Source organism: Astatotilapia calliptera, chromosome 5, assembly GCF_964374335.1.
Source record: "Astatotilapia calliptera chromosome 5, fAstCal68.1, whole genome shotgun sequence".
Classification (NCBI taxonomy): Eukaryota; Metazoa; Chordata; class Actinopteri; order Cichliformes; family Cichlidae; genus Astatotilapia; species Astatotilapia calliptera.
This window is the reverse complement of record NC_137426.1, coordinates 23,445,001-23,462,741: the sequence shown is the minus strand read 5'-3', so window position 1 is coordinate 23,462,741 and position 17,741 is coordinate 23,445,001. Positions and strand designations below refer to the sequence as shown.

The 17,741-nt window shown below is 39.4% G+C and overlaps 3 protein-coding genes across 5 annotated transcripts in view; 2 read left to right on the top strand and 1 right to left on the bottom strand.

The window, feature by feature from the left end:
- The first annotated feature begins 286 nt into the window (after window positions 1-286).
- LOC113022656 (neuritin-like) lies at window positions 287-2,954 on the top strand. 2 transcript variants are annotated; one of them, XM_026168275.2, is made up of 3 exons: window positions 287-539; window positions 1,469-1,622; window positions 2,357-2,954. In XM_026168275.2, the coding sequence occupies exons 1-3, from the start codon at window positions 488-490 to the stop codon at window positions 2,583-2,585; spliced, it is 435 nt and encodes a 144-aa protein (XP_026024060.1). In that variant the 5' UTR covers window positions 287-487; the 3' UTR covers window positions 2,586-2,954. The 2 variants fall into 2 exon arrangements, with proteins under 2 accessions (XP_026024060.1, XP_026024062.1); XM_026168277.2 differs by having other exon boundaries at window positions 354-539; window positions 1,472-1,622; window positions 2,357-2,733.
- A 6,160-nt stretch (window positions 2,955-9,114) lies between these two features.
- On the bottom strand, window positions 9,115-13,138 carry sys1 (SYS1 golgi trafficking protein). Of its 2 annotated transcripts, none has more exons than XM_026168274.2 (4): window positions 12,978-13,138; window positions 10,794-11,050; window positions 10,633-10,700; window positions 9,115-10,371 (listed from the first exon to the last, which is right to left on the bottom strand). In XM_026168274.2, exons 2-4 carry the CDS (start codon window positions 10,953-10,955, stop codon window positions 10,131-10,133), a joined length of 471 nt encoding a protein of 156 aa, XP_026024059.1. In that variant the 5' UTR covers window positions 10,956-11,050; window positions 12,978-13,138; the 3' UTR covers window positions 9,115-10,130. The 2 variants fall into 2 exon arrangements, with proteins under 2 accessions (XP_026024059.1, XP_026024058.1); XM_026168273.2 differs by having other exon boundaries at window positions 10,794-11,076; window positions 12,978-13,129.
- A 2,874-nt stretch (window positions 13,139-16,012) lies between these two features.
- Window positions 16,013-17,741, top strand: part of LOC145428732 (uncharacterized) — a 2,259-nt gene continuing 530 nt past the window's right edge. Inside the window, exons 1-3 of the mRNA XM_080301354.1 lie at window positions 16,013-16,174; window positions 17,094-17,302; window positions 17,459-17,636. Of these exons, the coding sequence (XP_080157480.1) occupies window positions 17,120-17,302; window positions 17,459-17,636 (361 nt within the window). The 5' untranslated portion in view covers window positions 16,013-16,174; window positions 17,094-17,119. The remainder of the gene's footprint in view (window positions 16,175-17,093; window positions 17,303-17,458; window positions 17,637-17,741) is intronic.

Sequence of the window (17,741 nt, the reverse complement as noted above, 5' to 3'; positions counted from 1 at the left end):
AAAGACAAATGCTACATGTTTCCACAGCATTCCACAACCTTTCCACATTTTCCCTGTGGAACAAAGTAAATATTTATTTTCCCAACCTCAGATATGTGATTGAGGGAATATGTGTATATATGTGTAAAAGCTGAGATCCTGTGATGACATCCTGTGTGAGGTGTCTAACAAAAGCATAAAAGCACCGGGTGATGAAGCAGGGCCGTGGTTCCTGCTCGGGGAGGTGAGAACTGTCCGGTGCTGAAGGGGGGAAGATGAGCTCAGCGCGCGCCGGGGGGCAGGTAACGTCAGCAGTCGGCCGGAGCAAGGAAAGACTGTGAATACACACCTACCAAGTGTTTATCGGCGCTCAATCACTGATACACATCGACTCACATTAATGATGGGCAGCTAATCACCTCCGTGTGACTCAGAGACGCTTTTTATCTTTTTATTTCGGCGCCTCAGCAGCATCCCGCGCCCTCCGCTCGGCTTGAAATGGGATGATATGGGATTTTTCATGTCGACGAAGATCGGATGGATTGTTGCCTTTGCCACCGGTACGGTATCTCAATCTCAGTCGCTTTATGGTGGGAGCCAGTTGGGATGGTTTGGAACAGAAAGCTGTCTTTTTTTTTCTCTTCTTTTAATCTTCCTGCAGCAGAATGTAGGTGCTGTGACCGTAAGCTTATTTATCTCCATCAGTGTTGCATGATGGTTATCAGACCTGTACCAGTGCCAACTGCTTGTAGCGGCGGTAGATAGCCTACTGGGTGTTGTATCTATACTTAGTGTGCAAGCTTTCTTACATGAAACGCTTACCTAAAGACAAAAACTCACGGAATGGTTTCTTCTTCTTTTTTCACTCAACTGTCACTTTTACTAAAATACAGAAATATGCACTTTAAAATCAGTACAGTTTATTATTGACAAAGCGAGCTTTGGGCTGCGGTGGTCAGGAATGTTTTCCTTCCACCACATTACATCTGTCTAGAGCAGTTGCTCCAAAACTGTGGGGCTGGACGACCAGGAAGAGCATGAGCCGAATGAATGTGATCTTTTGGTAGGCAAAATAAACAAAAGTTTTCTGATGCTGACCTTTATTTAACTTGGATCCCTTTTTTTTTTCACTCTTAATTATTGATAAGAAATATGGAGTGTGGGGTGGGGTTTTCCAGCTTCTGAAGTGAAAGTTTGACAACCTGTCACATAGTTTTTCTGATCAAATTAAATTATCAAATTAAATAAGAGTGATAGTATTTATTATTATAAATGTAATAGAGAGGTCTTTGCTTAAAGGTTGTATATTCGTAAGTGAAGTCTGAAAGTAGTCTGAAATCTTAAGCCAGACACTTAGCAAGAAAGAAATTTGATTTATGTGCACTTACAGTGGATGCTGATTTGTCTCTCATGGTTATTTGTAGCTTGTCAGTGTACAAAGCATCACAAAAGCGGTAAAGAAAGCTGTCTCCTGTATCTGTTTTTTCAGTAGTTCTGTCCTTAGCGGTGCCAGGAGACTCTGTCGATGTGAAGTGTGAGAACATTTATAAGGACTTCTCCGAATGTGTCCTGGAGCTGGGAGAGAGCATGGACAACTACCAGGAGAACGTGACCAGTGAGAGGGGAGTGGCAGCTGTGTGCAGGTGATAATTACTTTACCGGCGAGTGCACGAGCAGCAGCGAGACATTCCTTGTAGAGTTTTGTGAGCTTGAGCTCTCATCACTCTTTGTGAGTAGAGCTTTCATATGCACTAAGATACAAATGATAACCTCAGCAGAGAGAACAAGAAATGCAGAGAGAAACCAGCTTTCATGGGTCGATTAAGAAACCCATTGGTGCACAAAATTGTCTTTCAGTTCAATTAGGATCAAATAAGGCGTAATTGAGAGCAATAATATAGACATATACAGGATGAAATATTCATCTCATAACAAAATACTGGAGAGAAAGGGAGCAGATGCCACAATCCCAGAGAAGAGGAGACTAGAGAAATGAATGGTGCTGAGACACTGAGCCATTGTGCTAAATAATGTATGACCTCGCTGCAGCAGTAATGAAATTCGGGGGAAGTTCTTTGTCACTGTTACTGCATGCACTCCACAACCCCAACACAGTGCACTGAAGACAAAGATTTACACTCAATCCTTTGGTTGAAAATTGCCCACTTGCAATATCATCTGTGATATTGTTTCACTCTCTCATACAGTTGCCATGGTAATTAAAGCACAGCTTGACTTACTTGCATCCTTCGTAGCCGTGTGAGTGATAGATTTTTGGCAAGCAAATTAATCGGGCACAGCCAGTGCATGTCTGCATGCTGTTCCGAGTGAAATGTCAGACACAGTGCTGAACTGATGATCCTTTTATTTGCCACAGCCACTGGGAAGCTTTCCACACTTGTGCGCTCACGGCGCTGTCCGACTGTCAGGAGGAAGTCAGCTCCATCTGGGAGACTCTGAGGCAGGACTCCAGGAAGATACGCTTCCAGGGAAGTCTGTTTGATCTGTGCAGTCCCAGCTCCTCTCCCAGTCTAAGTTCACCTAGCGCTGTCCTCATCTTGCCGCTGATGCTGGCCTTGACTGGGCCCGGCTGGGCTTCTGCATAGATGGAGCAGGGGTTGGGTGAGGAGGACGCCGTATTCGCCGTGCTTCGGTCCTCCAGAGTTTAAACTTAAAGCCAAGGATTTAAGAGCACAAATGTTTCAAAGGATTATTTTGACCTAGAGTCGCTGATGTCTGTGATGAATGAGGTTTGAAATTCTCTCAAATACTCCAGCTTTGGGTGGAGTGGCAGAAATAATTGCATTATAAACAGATTAAAAGCACACACTCTCGTGGATTCCACATTCAATTTGGTCAGCTCATTCTACTATCAGACACCTGTGGCTCTGGGTTACTAACACTGTACAAGGAGCAGGCACATTGCCGCATATATCTGTACAATGTTGTGCAGTAAAACACAGCTTGCAATAGTTTACCTGTGTGAAAATATAACGTCTAATTTTTGTAGTTTTTAAGCCCAAATAACTTTTTATTCATCGCTCACATTTTTGTATATAAGATAGTTATTGCATCCATGGTGTGTTTTGTGTAAAGTCTGATTTCACCATGCTCCTTAAAGAAAAAGTTTGATTTTACAATAAGTAAATTAGAAAACTGACCCCACTTTAAGATCTCACCAGTAAATATGAAAGGCATAGCAACCAGTTTTAGCTTAGCTTGTCATTAAATATATATATTTTTCACTTTTGTGTAATTTGAAGAAATGATTTATAAAATGTTTGTGAATGATCTGTGCTGGCAGTTCTGCCCCACCCTCTTATTTCCAGTTTTTAAGCTAACCAGCTGCTGCTTGTAGTACAGACGATGGGGCTGTCAGACTACTACAATGCCAGTCTGCCTCTTTAATTATGAGCTACAGCATAAACCTTTTGACCTCCACTGAGTTTGTATAAACACAGCTTTGCTCTGTGAAAACACTAAAGAGACACGTCATGAAGAATAACATCTTACCGCTTTTAAGTTCCTTACAAACTTGGTACGAAAACCAAGGAAATTATTGTTTGGTTGGTTGTCCTCTGTTGTAACAATGCTTCATGTTAAATATTATACTACTGGAAAGCCTGTTAATTTCTCCTTACATGCTGCCACATTTGTAAGGAAAACACATTTTTGGGTTGAGCAGCAGAGTTGAGTATGTGGGTTGCACCCATGAAAACCTTGCCAAATCTTCAGCTTATTCTGCTACTGACTCTTGTTTGGTGCTTATTGGATTGGACGATCGAAGTCTGAAGAAACAAAGTATATTGGCAATTTAACAATGACAAACCAGATTTGACAAGTTTTTCAGGGGTGCAGCTCTCATATTCAGATTTATTGCCGAGACGTATTGTTACAACATAGAAATTATCGACCAAACGCAAATTTCTGTACTTTTTGTTTATTTAAGGTTGTTACCGATCAAACAAAGAGCCAAATCAGACTCGACATGACTAAACAACATTTGTATGCACTATAGAGGTGAATTCACTCTTTAACTTGTTTTGAAGTGTAGAAAATTTTGTAGTAAGGTGACAATCAAGCAGTTCGTACACAACTTTGGATTCCCTTTCTCCTTATAAGCTTTCAGCCCATCAGGGCTGATGTTGCATAGCTGCTATAAAGACACCAAAAAATAGGGGATGTATATTGCACATGATCCATGTTAAACCTTTAGTTAAACCACGGCTCCTTTTAATTTTCCAACCCACTGATCGTTGTGTAAAAACAAAATTTTTGTTTTTGTGACTTTCTGTGAGAAAATGCTCACTTGCTATTAACATCCTATTACTAACCTTGTGCATTAAAGTAGTCTGCATACTCCAGTAGATGACAGAATACACGTGGGTGGCTTTTCAAAGACAAATCTGCCATAAAGTTCTACTGATTACATCATTGATATGTGTTTGATATATCAAACAATGTTCTCCTCTTCTAAAAAAATTTTTTTATCTGTTAAGTCAAATTGTGAGAATAATAACAAACTTCAGAAACAGAAAGATTAATGTGTAATAACTTGCATCTATTTAGCACAAAAGTCTATGAGATGTCATGAGTAGTAATTGTCTTTTGTGATTAATATTTTGGTGAATGTGTCATGGAAAAAAAACGGTGTTTATTCTTAAAACAGCATCAAGCCCTTTGGCTCGGAGTAAATTCAAATGTTGGAGAAATAGTGTTTCTCTTTTGTTTGTTTTGCCCAAACTGTGTCCATATATACATATTTGCTTTAAAAATGATCTTAACAAAGTTGGATCATTCAGTCGTTTATGTTATCACAAGTGCATGGTGATTTTTGTGACAGTGCTTCAGAAAAATGGACAGATTGTTAATTTTACCTCGGAGATGGCGTACAGTGGTCTTGATCTGTGCATGAAGTTACGCTAGCTCCTCAGTGTGCCTGCATCCTTTGTTATGCAGATGTATTATCCTCACCCCCATACCTACCTAGACTCCATCAGCATGTTTGCTCTGTTTCTATTTCTTTCATCTTTCAAAGTGCAATCCCTTTTCCAAAAAAGGTGGGAAGAGCCAAATAAAACAGAATGTTTGGATTTGGAAATCATGTAAACCCCTATTTAAAATAAATATAACACACCATGCTAAATATAATGAGATGGATAGTTACGAATGTCACATCTCAAAATCACTTGAGATAAGAGCGTGTTCATCACTTCTTGAAACAACACTCCACAAGCATTTCGAAGCTGAGAAAACCAAATGTAGTTCTGAAATCAATTTTTTCCCAATTTATGCTCGTTAACCTGCTCAACAGTTCAGTTGTTCTCTGCAGAAGATGCCACCATACGTTCTTTTAAAGCCTGTTTAACATTAATGATGCCTGGATGGACAAAAGTATTGGGCCACCCACATGTTACACCTACAGGAGCTGCTCGGTTATGGAAAGTCGTGCCACGAAGCTACTAGTGGACAGTTTTTGTGCTGATGTTAATGCAAGAGGAGGCTTTCTGCAGTTACTAAGACAGCAGAGCGTTGGCAGCTTTTACGCACTATGCACCTCAGCGCTCGCCAGCTCTGCTCTGTATCTTTATGTGACCACTCGTTGGCTGAGTTGTTGTGGTTCCTAAACGCTTCCACTTTGCAATAATACCACTGACTCTTGATTTAGACTTCTGCAGGGAATCTTTGTAGAGCCTACAACGTAACGTACGTAAGTGGCTGATGTCATTTGTGCTTGTGCTGGTGTATTATGTGTGGTCATGTCTCAGTGTTTTATATGCGGTGCCAGGTGATAGGAATAAATAAACTGCAGGGATTTTTTTCCTCCTCTTATTGAAGTCAGTTTTTTTGAGGGTCCAAACATATTTGTTACTCTGGGGGAGAATAGCTTAAGCAGTTTTCTCCACTACAATAGCTTAAGCAATTTTCCTCCAGGAATTTGCTGACATTTATGAGTCTTCATATAGATATGATTATTTTTCTTTTTAATGAGGTAATGATTGTTATTCTCACATGGATAAATTCAAAAGGAAAAATCAATAGGACTGAACAGGCCAGTCACAATAGCTGACATGTAGTCGAATCACGTTATGGCTCAGGGTTTAAGGGGGATTTGTGGTTGCGACAATTAGAGCATAGATCAAAAAGCATAAACCCAAAGTAACAACTAATGTTGTAACAACGACATCCTACTACAGGGCAGCACTTAAGTTCTCAAGAACTCGCTGAGTTCTTGAGAACAACCCATTCTTTCACAAGCAGACTGCAGGTGTGGCTACGTGCTTGATTTGATACACCTAAATTCAAACATTAAGAGGTGTGGCCTAATACTTTTGTCTTGTATAGTATATCTGCAATTTACCATACCATACATACTAATGCTTCCCATATCATGGTTGCTAGTATGTAGGTGGTAAGATTTAATAGTTTATGCAACTACCAGAGAAGACAACATATCAGGATGTTTCTTTATTTTTGTTTGTTTTAATTTATTCTTATGGATGACAAGACAAACCTGTTCTCTGACAGTGGTCCTGAGTCGCTATACTGATCTTCACAACATAATCATGTCTATTTCTAATGCAGTGCTACGTGAGGGCGCACCTTCAACATTGGCTTTTAGCCGTTTCACTTGCATACAGAGATCTCTTTGGATTTTCTCTGAACCTTTCAGTGATATTATGCACCATCCTTACTTCTGACATAGTTTTCTGGGACGCTTTCTTTACTAAGAGTCATTTTACTCGCCTGTCCAGTAGTTTAACAGCATCATCTTTAAAACGAGAACATATTTAAAAATAACAAAGTTAAAGAATGTTTATTTTGGACTACTTTCATGAATTACGGGGTTTAAATTTTTTGCAAAACAATGCACTCTGTTTTTATTGATATTTTTGCCTAATGCCACAGCTTTTTTAGAAAGAGGTTTGTACTGCTGTTACGTCATCCACTGTGTACCTGGGGGTAACAATACAAAAAAAAAAAGTTGTGATGTCCTCAAAGCATGAGCAATACAATAGTCACTTCTTAAGAGGGGACTTTTTTCCCTGCTGTTGAACAAAGCATGATGATACCATAGTAATCCTAATAATGACAGCTCAAACATGGAAAGAACTCCTGAATGTAAAACCAAGTTCAGTATCCATGTGAGGGTTTGGTTTTTTCAGTTTAATACACAATTTACAAGACTGTATAAAGCAATATATGGAAAAGTAATGTGTTTATAATAATAAAGCACAATGTTTAAAACCTAAGTGTGTGCTCACTGGCTTCAGGAGAGTAACAGCACTAAGATGGAAACCGGTGGTACATTTACTGATTGCAGCCGATCCTTTTTAACCCATCTATTACAGTTTCTGTTTTTAGTCATCCCCGGAGCAAAGTGGGGGTAAGGACGACTGCAACCAGCGTTTTTCAACTCGTTAGTGCTCTCCCATCTGCTGCTTTCCACCTGGACACTTCCTGCAGCGAGGGATCAAGGCCCAGGGCAGAAAAGGTTTGGAGAAGTAAAGACATGCATGTGGAAATACCCTCATTAGAGAAGCCATGTTTGATGTCTGAAGCATGATGGCCAATGTTTGTTTTTGCTTTTTTGTTTTTCCACCTGCAGTTTCCTCTCCAAGACTTTACCCTTTTAATATAATCAACATGAGATGTGCAGACATTTAAATCTCCAGAAAGGAGAAATTTCTTTTTCTCCCCAAGGAATTTAATGATGTGAATAGATCTATCCAGAGTTTGTATATTGAATTACATTACCAAAAAAATCTAAGATACAAAAGGTGATGTGAACACTTTCAGAGGTTCCACTGCTAGATAACAAAGTAGCAACTTAGAAAGAGTAGTCACGAGTTTGTACAAAGTAAAAAAAAAGTAATTTGTGGAGATTTCGGGAAACAGTTGTTCACCTTTTTGAAAGAGTCGGCTCACTCTTATATAGAGCAGGGGTGTAAAACATAAGGCCCAGGAGCCAGAATCGGTCGGGTCGGGTGAAGACCCCAATCCGGCCGATTGGATGGCTTTGAAAGTGAAGGAGGACATAAATGTTAAACTTTTTACAGTTTTTTTTCCCCACAAGTTTTACATCTTTTCCAACTGATAAGACCTCCCCCGCTGCCATTCACAATACACCAAAGTAATTAAGTTACAGACTCCTGTATTTTACACATTTACTTCTTACAGTGAAGCCCAACAGGTTGCACTGACAGGTTTTCTTTCATTTACAATAGCGTTGCATTTCTTTGTCATGTAAAAAAAACCAAGTCATACTGTTAAAATTGCACTTTTATCTTACATTAAGATGAAATGTGTACACGGACAGAAACTGGAGTTTTACTTGTTCGGCCCACATAAGATCAAAGTGGACTTTAAGCCTGACATCTCTTCTGTGGAGTAAATATGAAGCTACTGCTTAAATGGGAGGATGGGAAGAAATCCTGACACTTTTCACTTCTTGCTTACTAGCAGCTCAGGCAAGACCTCCCTCATTATAATATTATGCATATTTAAGACAACAAGTCATCGATATACCACGCTAATTACCTTGAGAGGTGATGGATTACATTCTTTGGACAGGCTAGCTTTTTCTGTTCCTACTCAAAGCAGCTTGAATGGGAGCTGCTTTCCAATTTGAGGCTGCACCTTCCAATATCGCCCCCTGCATCATAATTATAAACTCATTTCACACCTTAGGAAAACGTGACTGCAAAACAAGACACTGCATCATCCGCACCATCAAAGCTGCAAAGGTTTTAAACTGATAGTCTAAAGAAGAGCATCTCGAGCGTGTGTAGCTGTAACACATTAAAGACAAAAAGTCAATTCTGTTAAGAGTTTAAACGTCACCAGCGAAATGAGCAGTCTGACACTGCTCCAAAAAGGAGAAAAAAAAAAAAGACATCAGAGCCGCACATTTTAGGACTTTCCCCATCACATCCTCCCCGAACAGCAATTTTTCAGAAGCAGACAAAGCCAGCTGTCAGAACGCAGCTGGTGGCTGACAAACTGTCCCCGAAGTGGCCAAACGGTTTGCATAATACATCATGCCATAAAGAGACAGAACCCAACAATGCTTGCTGTGCAAAATGTGGTACAGACTCAAAAAGAAAAGCATTTAACAAGGATTAGGAGGCTGAATGTAGGAAACATCAAATTGAGCCTGGTTTTTATTACTTTGGACCACTTATTGAGCTCGAATTATGACGCATAAAATCTTTCCTATATTTGGATTTACATGATGACCTGCTGATTAGCATACAGTGCTTAACAAATTTATTAGACCACCAGTGTAAGATTTATGCCACAGCTGCCCTAAATTACCAATAAAAATAATTTTTTATTTTTCTGTAATGGTTAATCCACCAGTATGTGCAGCTGAAACGATATTTTTAGTACTAAAATATAATTATTATCAATTATTTTCAAATTTACAGTTTTACCAAAGAAAAGAGCTAAAATGGTGCAAAAGCACTTTTTCTTTATTAAGGTGCCAAATTACAGTTGTTGTTTTACATCCATTACAGATTTGAAACATTTGTTTTTGTAGGTGAAGTTTTTTGACAGATTTCTAAAATATTTGTCTTTGTGACAGATGATCTAATAAATCTGCTAAGCACTGTACCTTTTTGTTGTCTAAAAACACATTTCTCCCCATATTTAACGTTTAAAAGCAGCTTTAAGAAGCAGTAACTAAAACTTTGATGTCATCTTTAAAGTGCTGTTAGGACAGAGCTTTTTAATTTGCGTATGTGTATGTCTGCTAAATTTAACAACAATCAGAAAAAAATGTCTTAAAATTAAGGAATGAAAATAATGAATTTCAACATAAAAACTTACTTAAAAAACATTTGTAGTCATTTAGTTTAGAGGAGGATGTAAACTGGCATGTGCTTTCAAAAGACTTAAAACAGGTGTCTTAATATGCTACAAATTTGCACTGTCCAATATTTAATGTGCAGCTTTGAATAAATAGATCAGGTCCGGGAGGGTGAACCATTTGATGGAAACAGACAAAGCACGAAAATCCGACATGCGTGCTGACAGAGGTTCATGTTCTTTTTCTTTTCCAAGAGTGGAGGGTGGAAAAAAACCCTCCTCAGTGAGTCCCTCAAGGATTACCCTTCACAATCTTTCAGCCCGTCACCAAAGAAAATTCACAGATTAGATTTCGGTCCAGTGTTGACTGGAATTGCCCTGAGCTCAGTCCGCATGCACAGGTACTCTCCAATTACAGCCATCAACGCCATGCAAGCTATGTTGACGAGCCACCAGGACAAGGCAGCTGGAAGATGAGCGTTATATATCCAGCAGCCGATCATGTGGAAGAAGTGCACGGTGACCGTGAAGTCCAGGCACTGTTTCCCTCGGCGGATGAAGAACCACAGACCGAGGGCACTGCAGGAACAGTGACACGGAAAAGATGCCAAAGTTTGAGTATTACTGTACATTAAATGTCGACCATTTTCTACGTAAACATTTAAAATTTTCAACCTTTACACTTAACGAAATGTGTAACTGCACAGATGTAAATAAGGTCTAAACACCCTTTTATAATGAATGCCTCATGGGATGCTTGAAAAACAGGATGCTGTTTGGCTGTCACACAAATCTCATCCATTTATGATGTATAGAAAAAAGACTGATGATATTTCTCACCAGGTAAGAGAATTCAAGATGAATGCCATCATTGAGAGCCTGCCTTGCACGGTTGCAAAACCGAGAGCCTATCAAAGCAAAGAAAACATTTAACATTTACAGTTTTAAGAGAGCGAATATGCGACACAAAAATGCATACACACGCATATCTTAAAACTTACTTGATAGCTGAAGATCTGGTCCAATGACCGACTACTCTGCACAAGGCTGTCCACTCCAGCCAACCACAGGCCCAAAAAGCTGTAGTAGATGCACTGCATCAGCACGATCTGGCACACGATGAGGACCGGGTCCCAGATGTAGCTACGGAAATGAGTGGCCATTGCTGGCTGACGTTCCACGTACAGACACAAAGGACGTTAACAACTGCTAACAACTGTTAACTGCTGGCCCATCAGATGTGACTTGTGGGTGTGATCTAAAAAATAAATAAAAATAAAAAATCTGAAACACAGAAAGTTACATTGGGAAAAAAAGGATTAGATTAGTACAAAGCTTGGTTTTAAATCCTGCTTTAATATATTTATTAGACAGAAATAGGGAAGATTATAGCTACAGCCAGCTGCTTTGCACTTAAGTAGAAAATAAACAGATGTCCGGAACAAAGTGTTTAGTACACTTCGGGCACTTAACACGGTTAGTCCGGTTGACTTAAGCTTTCGCAAAAGTCAGTCTAGGTAAACTATGTGCTTGCATTCATAGTTCCTGTACAAATGGGGGGTAAAAAGGCAGGAGATGAGATGAAATGTGTGAGGAGTAAAGTGTAGAAGTTTATGTTGTTATCGGTTTACACAACAGAGGATAAAGCAGTCCTCATGACCTTTGCACCCACATCAGCAGCAGTTAATAATCACTAAAAACAGGTCAGCAGATCACTACAGTGTTGTCTTATCTTTCATCTTTGTGCATGTGTAAGCATTTATTTCCATCTCAATTCACCGTAGATCTTCTGCTTGACCAGCTCATATTTCCCAAAAAATGTTATGGTCCAAAGCTTGGACATATATAATGGTTGCTAGGGCTGGGCCATATCATACCATTCATGGTAATACCGGTATAATTTTGGGCAACAATAAAAAAATGAAATATGAGATACTTTTTAGTTTTTTCCATACATTAAAAAAATGAGGAAATATTTGAACATGAAAAACCACTGAAGATAAACGCCTGAGCTTTGTACTAGTATCTGTAATTTGAGAGAGATACATCAAAAAATGTTGAGTATTGGCTAGTTCAGAAGGAAAGAAAGACAGACAAAAAAAACATCAAGCAGCCCAATAAAGTTGCACATTTGAGCAAAAGCTTTACATTGCAAAAGACAATTAGTGATCATTTGCGAACTGCAGATTGAATTGAATTGTAGATGATGTCCAAAAGAATGCTAAATTAATGCCATTTACATCCAATTTCCGTGCTGGATTACACAAACATGTTAAGTTTTATCACAAAAACAGTCTATTCCGGACAAAACACAGTTCTAAAGTTTCCAGATGGCTTTCTAAATATAACAGAGATAATAAATTGTGTTAAATATATGAAATATTTCATTTTCATTGATCCATTTCACTAGAGTAGCCTTGCAAGACCAGGATGTGATGCACATGAGGTGTGACTAATAGTGCATTGTAAGACCCTAACCCGAATCCCGGACTGCTAATACTTGATATATGAGGGTAAAATTTCATAGCAATCATTACATGTGTCCAAACTTTGGACAAAGTTCTGGCAAATCGGGCATGGTCGAGCAGAAAATGTTGAACAAAGCTGATGATGTGAGATGGAGTGACACACCAAGTCACATTTAGCGATTTTAATGGCATGACCACTAATGGCTTTAAGAATTAATCCAATAATATATCCAACTTGTCTTCAGGTGAACACACCAATGCTGACATTTTTGACCTGAAACTTCCACAACAGCATCGAGGCTTTAATGAAGACATCCGCTTCTGCTTTAACTCGGATCTCAGTTACCCACAATATCCTGCTTTAAATAAACACCGAGGTAGCTCAGTAACAATCGGGGTTGTAATGTTATGGTGATGGTAGGTTAGGGTTAGGTGAACACAGAGAAACCCGATAGCACAGGTAGCTTAGCCGTCGACCAACACATACTCGCAGATTAGCAAAAGCCAATGTAATATCATGTGATCGCTCACAGGCGGGAGACTAAATGGCTCAAATCTATTTATTTATATTAAGCTCAACTAAACATAAAAACGAAGGCTAACTCGCGAAGGCTTTTATCTCCCAGCCTAAAACCTGTAAACATTACAGAGGGTGAGTCGGCGCTAAGTTAAAGCTTCATCGTGTTTGAAGGAGAGCGGTCTGGAAGTGATACGGACCTGCCCGCGGGTCAGAAAGTCTTAAGGATGCTGGATCAACGATAATCCCTATGGCTCTTCAAAGTTCCCCAAATTCTGTCGTTACTTAACCGGGCCTCATCGTACACTACATTGGACTAGCTAAACCCTGTTAACAACACGGAAGTCAGAACAGTTTGCCCGGAAAGAAAACTTCATGACCAACTAGTCACTGCCAAAGTAAAATACTTCCGTTCTATTCCTGAAAACCCATGTACTGTCACTCCTGCGACATTAATTATTTGCCAACAGTGTGTAATAAAAATGTCTCGTAATTCATCAAAAAGCAACGTCTATAATTGTTTTGTTCATAATAGGTTATTTTTCGTTTCGGAATTTTTTTTTTGATGAACTAGCTACATTTATTTTGAAAATCTACCAAGTTAAAACTTCCAAACGGTTGCAAAAAATTATGAATTTTACTTTTTGCATATCTAAATCGATAAAGAAATAAAATGATAAACGTTTAAATAATAATTAATAAGAAGCTGTTAAAATATCCAGACAGACAAAGGAGGAAGGGCATATTAACATGTTGGGTTTTTTTTAAATTGTTTTCATTGGGTTTTTTTCCTCCTTTCCTTTTTTTTTGTCTTTTTACTATTGATATTAAAAATTACCACCTTATAGTGGTGGAGGGGTTTGTGTCTCCCAGCGGCTATGTTTTCATGGAGGTGAGGGGGTTGCCCCCCTGGTAGGGTTTTCCATGGCAAATTGGTCCTGGTTTGGGTTGCCAACTTTTTAATTATCAAATAAGGGACACTCTGGAGTGCCAGAAGCACAATGCACAACCAGCTGGGCATAGTGTAAATATGCACTATATGTGACATTGCATGTAATGATCATACATAACATAACATTTAAAGTAGAATAAGGGATGAACCAATTTTGCTGATTATACGGGATGTCCCTGCTAAAACAGGACAGTTGCCAACCCTAGTCCTTGGTCAGGGACCAGACAAGACCATTTTAAAAACACCTACAAGTAGAAGTTCTAGAAAACAGTTCATCCTGCCTGGGATAGGGTTACCAGGGCCCTTCCCTGGTGCAGAGTGACTGCCCAAGGGTGAGCACTTGGTCGCCAGTCTTTAATCCATGGCTTCACAGACACCTCCCTGAGGGAGTTGGGCTGCATTACCTGTGTCTGCTGCGTTTTCTATGTTGATTAATTCAGAATGTGTATTTATTTGACCAGTTATTTGTCTGCTTTGCTAATCCAGCCAGAGTTAGGGCTCCGTTTAAACCTGGGGTCTCTCATTGGATTGTGGAGCCATCTCCCTGGCTTACAGCACCAAAAGTCTGAAGACGAGCGGGGACAAGTCGTCCATCACCGAGAAAGAGGTCACTGTGGCAGTTAAGCGATTCCTTGGTGACATATGGATAGGTTCTGTGGCTGCAGTGATGTGGATGCTGTACCAGTCCATTGTGGTGAAGAGAGAGCTGGGCTTAAAAGCGAAGCTCTCGATTTACCGGTTGATCTATGTCCCTACTCTTATCTATGGTCACAAGCTTTGGGTAGTGAAAGAATGAGAAAGAATGAGATTGCAGATACAAGCAGCGGAAATGAGCATCCTCCGAAGGGTGGCTGACCTTTCCCTTAAAGATAGGTTGTGGAGTCTGGCCATCCGGAAAGGGCTCAGGGTAGAGCGACTACTCCTCCACATCAAAAAAAGCCAGTTGAGGTGGTTCAGGCATCTGACAAGGATGCCTCCTGGGCAGTGTTGGTCAAGTTACTTTAAAAAAGTAATCAGTAACTAATTACTGATTACTTCCCCCAAAAAGTAATCCCGTTACTTTACTGATTACTTATTTTCAAAAGTAATTAATTACTTAGTTACTTAGTTACTTAGTTACTTTGTAAAAACACGATTTACAACCTGAATAGATGATAAAGCGATAGAGCTTTCAGCCCAATTCTACTTTTTCTACATAATCCATCATACAAAATGTAATCAAATGGAAAAGTCTCTTTTTTTAACTTGTTTTATCAGTTTTAATCTTTTAACTTTATGCATCAAGCAAAAATTTAATTATATGCAACATTCTCTGACTTGAATAAATTAGTTTAACATTTAAACCTATTTTCTGCACATTCCAACACATAAAATAAAATATTTTTTGTGTTTACACTCACTCTTTCAAATAGATGCAAGTAAAACACAGCAGTAAATAAATAAAGTCAAAGACTCAGCGGTCCTGTTGCTCTATTTTCACCTGTAAAGCAGGACTGAGGTAGACGGAGGTTTACCCTGGTGCAGGTGTGCCGCGGTCAGTTGAAGAATCCGCGAGTTTCTCTGTGAATTTCCCATTATGTCGTTGCGCACTCAGTACTTGCTTGGAAGTTTAGGGGGTTTTTTTCGCTGTAAAAAGAAGTTTTCTTCCCACGCACGATGGACACTAATGTTTTTGTCACTTTTTATGGAATCAAACTCAAAGTAAGGTCAGTACTTCCACGCTTTAAACGCTGCACGCTCATACTCTCTCCCGCAATCAATATGTGATCCATTGTTGATCTGCACACAGCTGTTGTCACAAACGGCGCACTCACTTACGTCACTGTCGTGAGACATTCTTGCAAAAAATCACGGTTTTAGTAACGCAGTAACGCAGCGTTCCTACGGGAAAGTAACGGTAATCTAATTGCCGTTTTTGCAATAGTAATCCCTTACTTTACTCGTTACTTGAAAAAAGTAATCAGATTACAGTAACGTGTTACTGCCCATCTCTGCTCAGAAATACTGTATTTCACTAATAATAAAGTCCCAGATAGCAAGGAGACATTGAACAGATGTTGATTTTCCATCTGAACCATCAGAATCGTCAGGATTGAAATGTTAACACAAAACCAATGTTGAAACAACATTGAAATACTGATGAAACCTGACACTGACATTGAAATAACATTGATTCACTGTTGTTCTGTCATCGTTGATTGTTGATCTATTTATAGTTGACAAGGTGACAACAATCACGTTGAAAAACCAATGATTTATGGTTGAGCGGGAAATTGAAGCTGCCACCACTTGGACTATTCCATAGCACCCCTCTCAGTGGTACATCCCTCCAGGTAACCATTGTCTTGTACAGTAGAGCGGGACATTCGATTTACTCTCAGCGGAATTGACCGGAGAAGGCATCAGTTCATGCACTGCACTGGCCTGCACCACGATTAGTATAAGGTAAGAATGAATGAATTTTCTTCTATTCGTTATTTCCACGGTCGCATTTGAATAACAGTAAAAAAAAAAACTGGTTAATGTACAGTTTCGGACAAAATGTGGGAGCCCGAAATCGTGTCTATTACAATCCGGCAACAAGTAAATTGCACTGCGAACAAAGTCTATCAACAAAGAAAACATTTTCGTTTCATACTTTTCTGTTATATTCCCTTACAAAACTAGCGTTAACGCTTCGAGGGTTCCTTTGTTCTTGCCGTCGCCTCGGCGCTTGACCCAGACTTTCACTCTGTAGTTGCTTTTTAGCATAGTACTACAAAAAAATTGTAAATCTGTGATATATGATTGATAAACGTAAAGGTAACTGTATAAATGTGTTCAATGACTTTGTTACTTTTAATGATTGGTGAGCACCCGCTTCGATTCGCACTCAATTCAGACTTTACGTTGCACGCTCACCTAACTTTACGTTGCACGCTCACCTAACTTTACGTTGCACGCTCACCTAACTTTACGTTGCACGCTCACCTAACTTTACGTTGCACGCTCACCTACCTTGCGTTTGCACCTTTTGTCCACACGTAAACTGTGTTTTCATTAACTGAAAACTGAGGCTACGTCCACACGTACACGGGTATTTTTGAAAACTGAGATTTTCCGTTTTCGTTTTAAAAAATAATCCCGTCCACACGTAAAGGCAGAAATGAAGGAAAACGCTGCTAGGAACATGCCAAAGCCATTCACACATAATTCACGCACTGATGATGGCAAGCTACATATACAAATATCAAATATATGTGAGTTAGAACAACTTGTACTTGAATGCAGAATGTTACACCGTCACTTATGGATATATTAATTTTTTGCCTCTCACTGCTTAAGCCATTAATCTTTCTAGAATTGTTTTTTTTTTTTTAAACAGATGCGACCTCACAAAAGATATTAACTATGCTGTCAGACCTGACGAGAGCTGTGAACGAACTGCGTGATGAGGTCAGAGCCATCCGCAATACCGGCTGCAATGATTCGGTAGATGCTGGGGTACTGCCTCTGGATTTGCCCTTGCACAACATGGAGGAGCTAAACAATGCAGAGGCAGCTCTTCAATCAATAGAGGCAAATAAGGCAATGGTTAGTATATAAAGTTTATGTACACTTTGTAACTATAAAGTGTAATAGCTGTGATTTAAATACATAACAACGGCCTGTTGATTAAACACACAAGCACTTGCATACACATTTAAGACATGAGACACGCTAATTCCATCTATTGAAATGTGTCTATAGGTGAGACGCCTTGCCTTGATTGGAGGGACCACACTGGAGGTGCGAGTCCGCCGTGTAATGGCTTATGCCATTACAAACGAGCTGGCCTCGTTACTAAACTGGGCAGGGAAAAAAACCAAGGACCAGACAAAGCAAAAAAGGGCATTTAAAGATACAGCGCTCTGCAAATGCATATTTGGTAAGTTTTACCGTTTTTTTGCTATATTACTTTGTCTTTCTTAATAACAAGACTTTCATGTCCGGTTAATCTGGAGATGGAGTCTTTGGTCTTTGGCTTGTTTAG